General features: G+C 38.8%; 2 protein-coding genes across 9 annotated transcripts in view; both read left to right on the top strand.

Moving 5' to 3' along the window:
- abr (ABR activator of RhoGEF and GTPase) overlaps positions 1-8,305 on the top strand; it is a 137,337-nt gene extending 129,032 nt beyond the window's left edge. For all 5 annotated transcript variants that reach the window (XM_053485939.1, XM_053485938.1, XM_053485940.1 and 2 more), the window contains 7 exons: positions 2,053-2,112; positions 2,228-2,337; positions 3,659-3,798; positions 4,633-4,767; positions 5,063-5,168; positions 5,419-5,569; positions 6,968-8,305. In XM_053485939.1, the coding sequence (XP_053341914.1) occupies positions 2,053-2,112; positions 2,228-2,337; positions 3,659-3,798; positions 4,633-4,767; positions 5,063-5,168; positions 5,419-5,569; positions 6,968-7,057 (792 nt within the window). In that variant the 3' untranslated portion in view covers positions 7,058-8,305. The remainder of the gene's footprint in view (positions 1-2,052; positions 2,113-2,227; positions 2,338-3,658; positions 3,799-4,632; positions 4,768-5,062; positions 5,169-5,418; positions 5,570-6,967) is intronic.
- A 3,743-nt stretch (positions 8,306-12,048) lies between these two features.
- Positions 12,049-14,916, top strand: part of zswim7 (zinc finger, SWIM-type containing 7) — a 30,286-nt gene continuing 27,418 nt past the window's right edge. Inside the window, exons 1-3 of one of the 4 annotated variants that reach the window (XM_053484820.1) lie at positions 12,049-12,069; positions 12,265-12,431; positions 12,547-12,621. In XM_053484820.1, coding sequence (XP_053340795.1) covers position 12,431; positions 12,547-12,621 — 76 coding nt within the window. In that variant the 5' untranslated portion in view covers positions 12,049-12,069; positions 12,265-12,430. Of the gene's footprint in view, positions 12,184-12,264; positions 12,436-12,546; positions 12,622-14,916 lie in introns of all 4 variants that reach the window. The other 3 variants (XM_053484823.1, XM_053484821.1, XM_053484822.1) reach the window with 3 other exon arrangements.

The following is a 14,916-nucleotide window of genomic DNA, read 5'->3' as shown; positions in this document are numbered from 1 at the left end:
TTTGTGATGCGGATATATTGCAATCTACCGAATGTTTCAGGTTAAGTACAGATACTTTAAAGGGACTTTATAGTTGTACTTCGCACATGTTTGGAATCTTACGAGGGATGGATGTTTGACTTCATTGATTGGATAGATGCAATGGATGAGTGGATGGTTGTCTATCTAATTGGTCGGATTAAATGGTTGGATTGGACAGATTAGATGGATGAGACAGATTGGATGGGTGGATGAATCTGATTGGATTGATTGAATAAATGATCGGATTGGATGGATAAATGGATAGATAAATACCTAATGAAAAATACTGATTCTTTTAAGTAAATAGATGGATTACACAGATGAATGATTGGATTGGACTGCTTGACTGACTGGATAAATGAATGAATGAATGTATGGATGGATTACACAGACGGGTTGGACTGATTGAGCGGATTATAATGATTGGATGGATGAAGCAGGCAGGTTGAATGCATGAATGGACTTTTTGGTGGATGTTATAGATCCTATAGGTTAGACAGATTGGATGTATGGATGGATGCATGTTTATACAGATGGATTGAATGTGAGACTTGGATTGGGTGGATGGGTGGACTTGGATAGAAAGATGTCATAGAAGTATAAAACAAATTGGTTGTATAGATGATTAACCAAAGTGATGGATTGATGGTTATGATAAAGAATTAGACAGGTTGGATTGGGCACATTAGATGGAGTAATTTTTGGACTTTTGGATGGATGTGGCGGGATGAATAGATGGGCAGATGGGGTTGATGCATATACTGTATACGGGATTGGATGGAGGAATAGATAGCGTACACACTTTTTTCCTTAATCGGTAAAATGACATAAACAATGCACAGTGCAATACTCTGTAATCAAAGAGTTTCTTAAGAGTTCTACGTAGAACCTCTAAAGTGCTTAAAACTTCCTAGACAGAGCCTTTAGGCCCTTTTACCCTTTCTATAGGGTGTATAAACACACTAGCACTTATTTGTGGATGATATCACATACTGTCCAAATAAAAATAATCTAAATGTGAGATCCAGCACACTGAACAGTTCTTGACGTTTTGTTGTTGTAGTGTTGGGTTTGATTGACAAGTTATTTTAAGATGAAGGGTGCCTTCTCTTTAGTATCATCAATCATGCCTGACACGCTTTCTCCCAAAAGCCCATGGGAGCCCATAGCGCGGGGGAACGGCTGAATTCCAGAGTGTGTGTATCTGATACGTTAATGGATTTAGCACAGCTTCGGTTCAGGACGTCCTCAGATATGATAACAAGGACAAAACAAAACAGACACCAGGGTTTGACATCAGGCCTCCACCATGCCCTGTGTACAACTCTTTACCCATCAAACATTTGCTTAAAAATTTTCATACGCATTTCTCGGTAATAAAAAGATCAAAGCTAACATCGCATTCGGCGCCTATTCGTTCGGTAGTTATGTGGGAACGCCATGCTACAAACACATCTGGATCTTGTAAACTTTGACCGGCGCTAGCCACAGATGTGCCATGACCGTGATGCAGTGCTGTTCCACGGCACTAAAGTTAACTTCATTAGGAGTTTACTGCTCTGAAATCTAATAATACGCAAAGTGAAACGGATCAGCTTGTTGGCTTCCCAGGAATCTTTCCCAGCCTCGTCATGTGCTCCTGGAATTTCCATGCAGGAGGTAAATGGGAAAATTGAGTCTTCGAGCTGCAGATGTAAACACTAGCTTGGACAAATTCCTGTATGTAAGGGCGTGTGGACAGTATGTGAAGATGTCTCTGTGCGTTTATATGGAAACTCACGCTGGAACAGATTCACAACATCCTATAATGATTAATACACATCAGGGTGTGCTGTTATAGAAGAATAATCAGCGACAGCATGCTGTGATGCGGCTCCAATACTTTAACCATGAATAGAACACTTTAATTTTAATTATGATTAATTGTAATTAAATATGTATTATTTTCAGGATGATTTTGTTTTATTTTTTTTTCAAAGCCTCAAAGCCCTAAAGACTCAAACGCTATCTTTATTTTTATTTTTTTTATAGTTGGACCCACAGACTGTCCAATCCAAGAACTGGCACGTGGATGTGATCGAGATGAACGGGGTAAGAAGAGAATACGTTCTCGTTTAATACCTTCACTATATTGTTTACATTTTAATAGCTTTGATGGATTCTGATTTATCTTTTCTTTTTTTTTTTTTTTACACCCTGCGCTCAGATCAAAGTCGAGTTCTCGATGAAGTTCACGAGTCGGGACTTGAGTTTGAAGAGGACACCTTCGAAGAAGCAGAGCGGTGTGTTCGGAGTCAAAATCAGCGTAGTGACGAAGTATGTCTTTCAGTTTCTTTTGTGTGTGTGTGTGTGTGTGTGTGTGTGTGTGTGTGTGTGTGTGTGTGTGTGTGTGTGTGTATTTGAATCCAGTGATTCACGTTCTCAGAACTCCGTTGTTGCAGATTTTTGTGTTTTTTCCTGTGATGATACGATGGTAGTCATCAGGTATCGAGGGGTGAGCTGCAAGACGGGAAAAGAGGGAGGAGAGCTGCAAGACGGGAAAGATAACAGAAGCAGCTGCAGCCTGTGTGAATCTGACACACATGACAAATGCAATCACCATGAATTTTACTGTGATGAAAGTAAAAGTTGCATTGCGTTCTCGGAAGTGGTTTCCACGTGATTACGAGGTCGTAAGCAACCAGGCGGGTTCACATGTCTGGCTTCAGCAGGAAATGAGGACCGTCTTATTTATTCATGTATTAAATGCACAGTTTTGTTTCATTCTAAAAGGACCATTAATTGTACTGAATATTAATATGTAATAATATCCCGGATTGTACAGAATAACAGAACACAGTTATGAGAGTTAAAAAAAACAAAGCTCAGCTACACTAATGCTTTCATCCCAGTGTTTCACTAGGGCTTGGAAACCATCAGGGTAGAAAGTTCCCTCAGTACGCGGGAGCTGTGATCAGACGTCTGGGACTCTGGCCTCCCAGGAACTCCTGTAATGGCCCTTTTCTTTAATAGAAAAAAAAACAGACTGCAGCATCTCGGGTGGGAGTTATCGCCACATACAGTACAGTCTTGAGATCACTCCAAGTCATTTCCACATGTTTGTGCCATTATAGGAGTTCTTGGGAGGCCAGGGTTTGAGAATTGACTCTGGCAGTCTGATCACGATCATAGACGAAGATTTTCCATTTCATTTCAATGCTCTCCATGTACGACTCTCACAGTGAAGCTACATTCTCGAGCTTTGGTTCTTGGAGAAGAGGCTTTCAGTTTGTGGGATTGCAAAATGGTCCACAAGCATTTTTTTTTTTACGTTTAAAAAAACATTACAGTACGGCGTGGTTTTTGCAGTGACTTTAAGACCATTTTAAAGGGGTGAATTATTTTTTTGCAACAGTAGTTTCCCCCTTTTTTGGCCCTCCGTGTCCCATTTACAGATCACACCAAAGTTTCCCCTCATTGCGCTCAGATGACCTGAGCGGACGTTTGGATAAAAACCCTGCGGGAGCCCCTGCTAACAGTAAAATGTTGTGCAGTTGTTAACTAATAACTGAAATTAAACAGTACTTGGTTGTAAGTATTTGCACTGAACAGAGATTTCTCCTTGTTAATGTATCCGTGTGTGTGTGTGTCTGATCAGACGTGAGCGCTCCAAGGTGCCTTACATCGTGCGGCAGTGCATCGAAGAGGTGGAGAAAAGAGGGATCGACGAGGTCGGGATCTACCGCATCTCCGGCGTGGCCACCGACATTCAGGCGCTCAAAGCGGCCTTTGATACCAGTAAGCCCTTTCTCTGATTGCTCCAGAAAATATCTACGGATTGTTATTGTGGGTTCAGGATCGCCTGCGTGTGCCGGATTTGCTGAGCCGTCCGTTTTTTCCCCAGTCTGACGGGATGTTCACGGATTGTGCTGATTGGAAACAATTCATACTCGTATAGTTATGTGGTTTAGGATCGTCATATTTGTAAAAAGAAATAAAGTAAAAAAATCACAGCCCTGGTTTCTTTTTTTTTTTTCCATCTCTCCGCACCGCCCTTTATAGAGTCTTCCTCGACTCTGTAAACATGTCTAAAAGTAGCCGAGTTGTGGGAAAGGTCAGAGAGAGGACTGACCTGCTCCAGCTGCCCTAATAAACACACACAGACACACACACACACACAGAAAATAACAAGGAAAGCTATGGGTTACTTATATGATAGAGTATACAGTATTTAGTATACAGTACAGAATACAGTGTGTGTGTGGTGTGTGTATATTAGGGCTGTCAATATTAACGCATTAATGATTAGTTTAGAAATTTTAACGTTACAATTATTTACAATTTCACGCAAATTAATCCTAATGGCTTCATTTGATCCTAATGGCTCCCAATAATCACAGTGAAATCACCCATTTGAGATATTATAAAACGACAAAATCTGTTTCCTCTAACCGGTTGATCATGCATTATTTTTTATATTTTTTATACCTACATTGCACGTTTATAATACACATATTTTAAAACTGTGATAAATCGTGACTGACTAGTACCGTGATTAACTAGATAAAATTTTTAATTGATTGACACCACCAATATAACATCTGTCTTTATTTTCTTCTCTCTCTTCTTTAGACACCAAAGACATCCTGGTGATGTTGAGTGACATGGACATCAACGCCATCGCCGGCACGCTTAAGCTCTACTTCAGAGAGCTGCCTGAGCCGCTGCTCACTGACCGTCTCTACCCGGCCTTCATGGAGGGCATCGGTATGACCTTTTAACCTTTCACCTCATCCACCTTTCCCACCTCTAACAGATTGCCACTTAACGTGAAAAGACATCTGGCGGGGATTCGGCGAGGAAGTGCACACTGCGTAGGGGTCACAGGTTGGGTTGGGTTGTATTTGGTCAGGTCAGGTTGGGTTTGGTTGAATCGCGTTGTATTTGGTCAGGTTGGGTTGGGTTTGATCCGGTTTGGTTGGGTTAGCACGGAGCGAGCAAACAGTTGTTGTTCAGTGTATGAAGGTGGAGTGTTAAGTCTTGTGTGGTCGTGTCGTTGCAGTTCTGTCGGACCCCGCAGCCAAGGAGAACTGCATGATGCACCTGCTGCGCTCTCTGCCCGACCCCAACCTCATCACATTTCTCACCTTACTGGAGCACTTAAAGAGGTACGACACACACAAACACATTGATGAGGCATTATAAGCATTATAACGCATCGTATCCCTGCCAAGCACCAGGTCAATACCTATTCGGTTGAGTATCATTAATTATATCAATGTTGTAAGGTTCAAGGTGTGAACACTAGTAAACCCTTAGTGTAATAATGTGCTTATGATACCTTATGAGGACTCTCAGGATATTATAGCATTCATGTTAGCATATGGAAATAACTTTGTCATTTAAAATTTTATGCAGGGTGGCTGAAAAGGAACCGGTGAACAAAATGTCGCTACACAACCTGGCCACGGTGTTCGGGCCTACGCTGCTGAGGCCGTCCGAAGCCGAAACCAGCAAACCTCACATCACACTGGCCTCCGATATCTGGTCACATGATGTCATGGCACAGGTAAACACACACAATAAATATATAGTACCAGACACAAGTGGATTTATTTTCTACATTTTTTTTCAAAACTAGGAAATAACACACACACACAGCATTAGGGGTAATTAAGTAACAACAACAATAACAGACATAACACTGTCCTACAGTAGTCACTGTGCACATGCGTGTGAGCTGCATGTCTGTAATGAGTGATGTTAAGTGTAGTGAGTAACTTTAAAGCCATCTGTATTAATGAACATCGTTTACAGTTCGGTTACAGGTTTCTTTATTTATCATTTCATTCCCCTCATATATTAAGTTTGCTTCTGCAGAACAGATTTCAAAAGGTTTCGTTTTCAGACAATCTCAGCTGCCACTATCTGAACGGTTTCCCAGGATGCCAGATACATATGCTCCAGCCAGATGTGGTTACTCTTTCCCTGTGTGGTTTTCTGTGGCTTGTCTGTGTGTGTTTTGTTCCTCGCTCCCATGCTGTTGGCGATTCTGTTTTTAGTCCAGAGGTCTAAATAGTCCCACAGCTGTATTTGGGTTTTTAGGAAGAGTGCTGGAGGTCTGCCAGGTGGTATACACACACACGCAACTCACACACACTCTCTTACTCACACACTCGTATATACAATCTGCTCAATAATTTGCCACAAATAGAATAATGACTATGCTATATCTCTTATTAGATGCATTATAACGTCGTTTATTACTCCTAGATCAAAATAACACAGCGTTATGGAAGAACCCGGCAGTATGGAAGTCAGATACAGGATACACTCGTCTCACACACCCGGTGATGTTAACATTCCTGCTTTTACTAATTGACATGGCCAGGTTTTCCAGCCCAAGCTTGACCCTGAATTCAGTATTCTTGCTCCATCTAGTGGTCGTAATGCGAACTACAACAAAGAGCAGACATTCCAATAGATTTCCATAGCTAACAAATGTCTCAATCTGACTTCACACAGAGTGGCTTTTATTTAAAAGTTGCAACCTTAAAAAAAACAAAAAAAACATAAATAGTCTATAAAAGATGTTTGTTTTTAAGGGGAGTTGGAGAAGAGTGCTGTTGGTGGGGGCAGGTGGATCATCATGCTCAAAAGATTGAAGAGTGAATTCAGGTTCGCTAGCGCTTCTAGACCCCAATGTTTTGCGTTCTTGCCAGTTATCTGCTTGATGCCAGCCTACACCTCCTATGCGTCCTTCTGCCTGAAACCCTGTTCCTATTCGTTCAGTAGTTCCCTCAGGTACTTGGTGATCAAACCTATGGAAAACAACATACGAGTATACATGTCAAAATTAGTACAGTTCATTGTTAACGTCTTCCCCTAGCTGGTTTCCAGTCTGCGGTTTTAAAGCTGATCTAATTCAGATCATGTGATAACCGTCATCTCTGTCTCCCGTCCTCAGGTCCAGGTGCTGCTCTACTACCTACAGCATCCTCCCATCTCCTTCGCCGAGCTCAAGAGGAACACGCTCTACTTCTCCACGGACGTTTAACCCTCACCAGATACAAAGACACTTCCATCCATTCCCTCCGAACACCACTTGTACAGAATCCCACCCGTGCAGGGACGCCGAAGAGAGACGGCTGCCTCCTTCCTGTCCCCGTCGCGAGCACGTGCGCGGACAGAATTGCGACCATGCCCCCCCCATCCCCCCATCTGATCGAGAACTGGAGCTGGAGGAGGATGACTGCTTTGACCTTCCACCTGTCAGACAGGACGTGTGTCTTTGTGACTGAAGGCGTGAGGCATGATGGGAAGTTTGCCACCCCAGTTCCAGTGACGCCGGTGCAAGAGATGTGTTCGAACTCTCTGCCAATTTATAATTTTTTTTTTTCTGTTGGTGTTTATTCTTAGACATTACAGAAAACATTCATACATGTACCACCACATCTGCTTCTTCCCTTCACATACGTATATTATTTGTTTAACAGCTTTCTGGATTCGGTTTCGGCTTGTGCACCAGTCTGAACAAAACTGTGTCGGCGTGCGTTGTGCTTTCCCCGAGCTGAAGCTTCGATAGAAACTCTTTACTTGGCTGGTCACATTTTATTATCTGTAGTAAAGCAGACATTTCCTGACCATTCCAAGGCCAAAATCCTTATTTATTATAAATATAGTCTATACGTGTGTCTGTACAGTCCATTACGAAATGATGACATAGTTTGAAGGGTTTGTTTGTTTTATAAGATAGTGACTTTTTTATTTTTAGCAGCAGAAATTTTCTTGTTTTACGATCAGTGCTGACTGAGCTGTAAAAAATAAATAAATAAACAGAAGTAAAATAAAATCTGACTGTTAACAATCTACCTTTTTTTAAAAAAAATAATTTTTTGATTTAGTTCTGTGAGAATAAATCATGATACACCGTTGCCCATGTGATCATTTGTTTGATCTGTAGAACGATGTGGCTTTTTTCACATCAGAAAGTAGAAGCATTGACGTAAAGGCAGATTTGCACGTTGCTTTCATTTGTCTTTCTTTCTTTTAAACCGACTCCATGATAATTTAGTTTAATTATATATTTTTTAAAAGAATTAGAATAATAATCCACGCCGGTGAGGTTCTCCTAATCAGCACTGTTGGATATCTGACACGCTAATTGATGACATTTTTTTTTTTTATATCGTATTTTACTTTTCCTGTAAAGATATTCCTATTACCACACTTCTGATAAGGATGATTGTTGATGTGAATGTTATTTTTTTCTGTTTTTAGTAAAATAAATAAAAGTGTACAGAAAGCCCAGTAAAAGCTTTGTGTCCTTAATATCAACAGAGACATCCGGCTACATACTGCCTGATCGCAAAATAAAAAAAAGAGTCTACCTGGATTTAACTAATCAAATAGTTAGGACCCTTCCATTGGATAATTACTGCAGTGATAAATATGGTTCAGCAGGAAACAAGTAACTTACCCCTAACTGATGCACTGAGTAGCTTCTGATTTCTTAAATGAGAGGGAGTATAAAGAATAGACTGTGGAGCATTGGAAACAGGTCATGTGGTCTGATGAGTCCAGATTTACCCAGTTCCAGAGTGATGGGTGCATCAAGGTAAGAAAAAAGAGGGATTCCCTGATGACCCCATATTCCAAGATGACGATGCCAGGATGGATTCTTTGGGTTTAAATTGTGAAAAAGGTGGTTCATGGAGCATTATTACACATGGATTGGTCACCACCTTAACTCCAGAACTTGACCCTATTGAGAGTCTTTGGAACGTGCTGGAGAAGTCTTTACGCAACATCCCAACATCGCAACAACCAATACAAGGTCTTAAAGGGAAATTAATATGACTCTGAATGGAAATAAATGTTCTGACATTGCATAAGCTAATTGAAATGATAATTTTTAGATTTTTTTTTTTTTGGCTGGGGTGTACAAAATCTTCTCTTTGCCTTATGGGTGTCTATAATATTGTTTTATGCCTGTTGATATTGACAGTGAAATAAGTAACCTACATCATTTGCCACAAGTCAAACATGATAACTAAGTGATTTAAATTTTGGGTCCATGGCCAGAAAACTCCCGAGATCTTAATCCCACTGAGAACTTACAGCATGGTCAATCCTCAAGAAGCTTGGGACAGAACTCTGACAAACTCTAAGCATTGATTATGTACAAATGCGCTGCCATCAGTCAGAATGTGGCAAAGGTCTTAAAAAATGGTCAACATTGCAAATATTAACTTTTGGCATAAACTTAATGTAAATTACCAATAAAAGCCTTTGACACTTATAAAATGCTTGTAATTATACTTTATTACACCACAGTACCATCTGACAAAAAGATCTAAACAAAAACAGAAGCAGCAGATGTTAATTTAATTTATATAATTATTAATTTGTATTTATAATTTATATTATATTTAAATTAATATTTGTCATTCTCAAAACTTTTGGCCATGGCTGGACTTAATGAAAAACTCCCTTGCTTTTAATCAGGAGGGAAGATTAAAATAATTATTCACAGTGTGCATGAAGCTAAACGAACAACCCCAACACACACACACACACACACACACACACACCCTCAACGCCTACACGATACAATGTTGTGTCCTGTCACTCAAAGCTGTCGGGTCTGAGCCTGAGGGCGCCGGTGTTAGACACTGTGACCTAGTGGGGACCTTTTTACTTCGTTTGTCTGGGTCCTGGTGCATACACCTGCGATAGATAAGGATGCGGAAAAGTCCGCAATATACCAATGGAAAATGTACTGACCACTACTACTACTACCAACAATAAAAAATATATAGCCTAATTAATATAAACAATAATAATAACAATGAGAACTGACCGGAAGTTACTTGTGCGATAAAAATCTAAAAACACTGCAAGATACATAATGAGTTTATGTTTAAGCATCTAAGTAAAAAAAAAAATCAGTATTAATTAGGTACAAACCTAAGTAGCTGTGCTGAGCATATAAGTGACAGTGAATTTAGTATGTGTGTAAATTGCAAAGTATGCAATAATTTGAGTAACTGAGCTATTACGTTATGCTTCACGTCATTCTCAATGTGCGGTAATTAATTCACCATCCATCAGCTTTAATACCTTATTATAAGCTTTGCCGTAGATAAACAGGTCGAAGGTTAAAAGGTGATTAAAGTTCTCGCACTGATTCTGCGCACGAGACAAATGCGTCTGAAATTCCAAACAAATGTAACAAAGTGTTACATTGTTGCAAGGTCGCGTGTATAAATACAGCGCGCGCGTATACGTGCGTTTTCACTTTTCCCCTCTCACATCCATGGAGCAGGACTTCACGGGACGACAAACCATTTCTCCTCCTCCTCCTCCTCAGGACTTCATCATGTGGCATGACTACCTGGGTCTCAGAGCCATGGTGGCCCGGCTGGCACGCGCAGGTGAGATCCAGCAGTCTCCCTCACGAGGCGCGTGGACGGAGCTCGAGGCGCCGCGCTCGTGGCACTGCGAGACTACCCCGGGCAGATCCAGCATCAGTAGCCGGTCTGTGGGAAGCCTGCAGGAGGAACCGGGCCAGAAAACCGTGTGCGGCTTCTGCAGGCAGAACGGAGAGAGCGCCGAGATCTACACCAGCCACCGGCTCAAGGCGCGCAACGGCCGCGTGCTGTGTCCCGTGCTGAGGAGCTACGCGTGTCCGATCTGCGGAGCCACCGGGGACACCGCGCACACCCGCCACTACTGCCCCGCGCGCAGGCTCGCGCACACCCGCCCTGACGTCACCACCTCTGCACTGCACGCGCGTTAGGTGATGTCGCTGTTTTAGTTGTAAATGTAAGTTCATTTTAACAACGGACATGGTAAAAAGTTCTTAAACCTTTGCATCTACATTTTTATTAGCACTTTATTTTCCTGGAGATGATGAATGAAAGTAGAATATATCTTTTTGTTTTATTATTTATGTTTTCTACTCTTGTATAAAGTTATGCAACGTTTGATGTTTGCATTTTTTTTATTTAAGTTCCTTTTTATATAAAAAAAACAAAAAGTTTGTATTGGAATTAGACTACAAACATCTTAATTTAAGGTATGTTTTTAAACCACGTATTTCTTTTCTCCTTTTACTCTTTAATTTATATATGTATATATATTTTTTTTTAATAATGAGAATGTCTCAAAATGGTTCGCACCGAAAGTTTTGCTATTTTTTTGGTACAAAATTATATATTTTTTTAAATAAATGCTTCAGTTGAAGAGGAAAAAATGGCACGTGTTTGATTTCATTTGCGCTGCAGAATGGTTCAGTGACTTTGTTCGACTTTGACCACTCTTACTTTTAAGTCTACACTTTTAAAACTTGATACAAAAACATATAATGTATGTTACTAACTTGTAATAACTTTCTAAAAGAAAAAAAAATCTAATACTTTAACAGTTTTCAGTTCTTAATAGTTTCATGAGGTCCACTAGATGGCGCCCTTATCCAACTAAGATAGAAATGGATAAAAATTATATTATTATGGACAGCACCTCCAGGGTCCGGGTTTGATTCCCATCTCAGGGTCTGTGTGCATGGAGTGTGCATGTTCTTCCCATGCTTGGTGGGTTTCCTCCGGGGACTCCGGTTTTTTTCATTGCAGTACAATGACCGGCGGATTAGGTTAACTGGGATCCCAAAATTGCCCATAGTGTGTAAATGAATGTGTGACTGTGTGGTGTGTGACATGTGTGATATAGAAGATGAATAAATAAATGAATATTCTATTCTATTACATTACATTATATGTTTTATATGATATTGCATTATGTTAAGTTATGTTGTATGATGTTATATTCTATTCTATTATCAAGTGCTATTGTTTAATCAACTTCTAAGTACTGCTGACTTTACTACTACTACTACTACTACTACTACTACTACTAATACATGCCCTACTCAGGGGTAATGTTTTATGTTGTGTTATTATTATAATGAGTACTAGTAGTAGTAGTAGAGCTGCTATAACGGTATTAAACCGATTGGACTACAAAACCCACAATTCTTCCTGTCACGTGATTTCCGCTTCCTTCTTCCATGTATGTTTGTTTCGTGACGCGGGAAAACGCTCGGAGTTTTTTTTACATTAAAATGTATGAATATATGTTTAGCACTTTATGTGTAATTTATTCCTGAACAAATAAGATATATTGGTACGTAGTTTACGTTTTAAATGTGTTTCAGTTAAATACCGCTACTGTTTACGTCTAACTGGTCTCCGTGTGTGTATTTAGCTTCGCGCTGGTTTGGTTCAATCCCAAACTTCTCCCTGATGTCTCCGTAGGAACACTCGGCTCAGGTCACCATGGTAACGGCTCGCAACCTACACCTAGTGCACTAGATATCGTCGGAATACATTTTCAGTATACCTGTACTCCTGGACAGTGTGGAAGATAACTGAGTGAGTAACTGTTTGTTGTTTATATGTAAGAAAACCTCCTGACCTGTTATATAGGTAATAGTTCACTAATTAATTTAATTCCGTACTAACTTTCCCCCCTGAATCTGATGTTTAGTGGCTTCATGTCTGCCTGCTGTGGCACAACAGCTACTGAAAGACCTTCAGAAGGCATACACAGAGAAATCCCAGAGTAAGTACTGACATAACTGACATGAGGAACTTCACTTACTTCACTGTAGTATGCATCCCAAAGCACTAATACATAAATGCAAAGTAGGATTGTAACTGAGCAGTTTGAACAAGCTGTACACTAACACAGATGTAACACTCCCAGGGCATGCTGGTGTTGGAAACTAATCAGCGAGAAGAGCTGTGATATAAAGCAAAGTTAATATTAGCATCCAAAAGTGATTTATGTATCCAGTATATTAAAAATTAATTAATAGTGACAAGTTTTAATCTTTTAAAGAACAAAACTTTAAACTGTTTATGATGCGGAAGGCCACCCGATGCCCAAACCCCAGCCACTGAAGCCCCAATAAAAATTAAAGGGTTGCGTCAGGAAGGGTATTCGGCGTGAAACTTGTGCCAAGTCGCTGTGCGGATTGGATGCTCCAGAGTCGATAGACCAACAACAAATTTAAACTGTTTACAGTTAGATTTCATGTTGTGGAAAAGTCCACTTGTGTAGTGCTTCCTCGTCATCCTTTCTTTAACCTTAACATTTATAAGATAAAGAAAAAACACAGCTGCTTGTTTTTACAGAGAAGAAGTGTCACCCAAATGAGGATGGGTTCCCTGTTGAGTCTGGTATCTTCCTATTGTCATCTCAGGAAGTTTTTCCCTTGTCACATTTTTCTTAATGTGTTACCATCATTTTTTTTTTATTCCGTAAAGCCTTGTTAAAAGCACTATAAAAATAAAATTTAATTAAATTTAATTAAAAGTCCTGGCATAAATCATACAGAAATATTTTCAAAAATAATCTTCTCAATATTAAAACATAGTGATATTACATTACATCAGGACATGATGCCTTGTAATGCAAGAGGTGTGGAGATGTACGATGTCAGCGTTCCTGTAATTATGAACAATCCTTTTCCTGTTTGAACTCCCAAGATCCTGATCTATGCAACCATAGAATTAAAATCTATTATTTTTTATTTATATATATATATATATATATATATAAAATAATAGATAGAATACCTCTGACTGACTTTCAACAAAACCAGCCATCGTAGAAATTGTTCGTTTTAGCCAACTCTGAAGCTTAATTTTTGCATAATGAGCTCTTGTTGAACCTTGATAATTTTTAAAGTCTCTAAGTTATTGACAATTTAAAGTTATCTTGCATTTCTTAAAAAGAAATTAATAAATTTAATTAATTATAAATTAACCAACTAATTAACCAAATGATTAAATAATTTTTAAGATATTATGAACCTGTAGTACTTTTTATTTTATTTGTTTTTTCTTTAGAACAGTATATCTCTACTTTTAGTAACATATTATTTCTTTGGTTTTCTACAGACAGAAATGCATGGTTTTTTTGATTTTTTAAAAAACTATTCTTTTATTAATAATAATGAAGGACTCTTTTTTTTGTTATTTTTCTTAATTAAAATTTATCTTAGAATTAAATTAAATCAGGAACTCGATAATGCAAATCGAATTGCACCACAAAGAATAGGAAATCGTACAGAAAATGAGTAAGGCCCTTCAAGCCAATCAGATTCTTGTATTCATCAGTGCTGGTGTATTAAGCCATGTTGCTCTTTTTAAATCTGATCGATTTGCAAGTAAAAATATTTTTTATATATATGTTTAATATGTTTTTCTGTACTACATAAAACAAACCACAAATATGATATAAATTTTATATTAAATTTACTGAAATTTAATGCAAAACAAATCATAATTTTACTAGTTTTAGGAATTTATTTTTTGAAAGAAGTGAAATTCTCTGCTAATAGAACAAGAAAATTTTGCTTATAGATTTAGTAACCTTTGGTCGATGTAAATTTATTTTAAGAAATGATAGTTTTGAACTAGGTTCAAGAATATTTCACTTGCTAAGATATAATTGTTTTGCACTGAAGGTTTGATGTTTATTCTGCTGCAACACCTTTCGTCTCTTTAGTAGACAGTTTCACAAGTGCACGACTGCACGCCCTTTCTTTCCGTGACTGTACAGTGACGTCTGCCATCAGTTTATGTTCATTAAGTGCTTTTGAAAATGTAAAAAAATTTTTTTAATGATTAATTCAAAATTCAAATTTGTCACATACACAGTCATACACAGTACGATATGCAGTGAAATGCTTAGACAACTGCTCGTGACCTAAGAATAAAAGAATAGGAATAGGAATAGGAAATAAATATGAAAATTAAAATAAAGGGTAAGTTTAACTAGGGAAGAATAAAGTAAAAATATACAAATAAAAGTTAAAAATAAAATAACTGTACACAAAAATACACAATA

This window comes from Clarias gariepinus, chromosome 24 (genome assembly GCF_024256425.1).
Source record: "Clarias gariepinus isolate MV-2021 ecotype Netherlands chromosome 24, CGAR_prim_01v2, whole genome shotgun sequence".
Classification (NCBI taxonomy): Eukaryota; Metazoa; Chordata; class Actinopteri; order Siluriformes; family Clariidae; genus Clarias; species Clarias gariepinus.
This window is presented reverse-complemented; position numbering and strand designations above follow the sequence as displayed.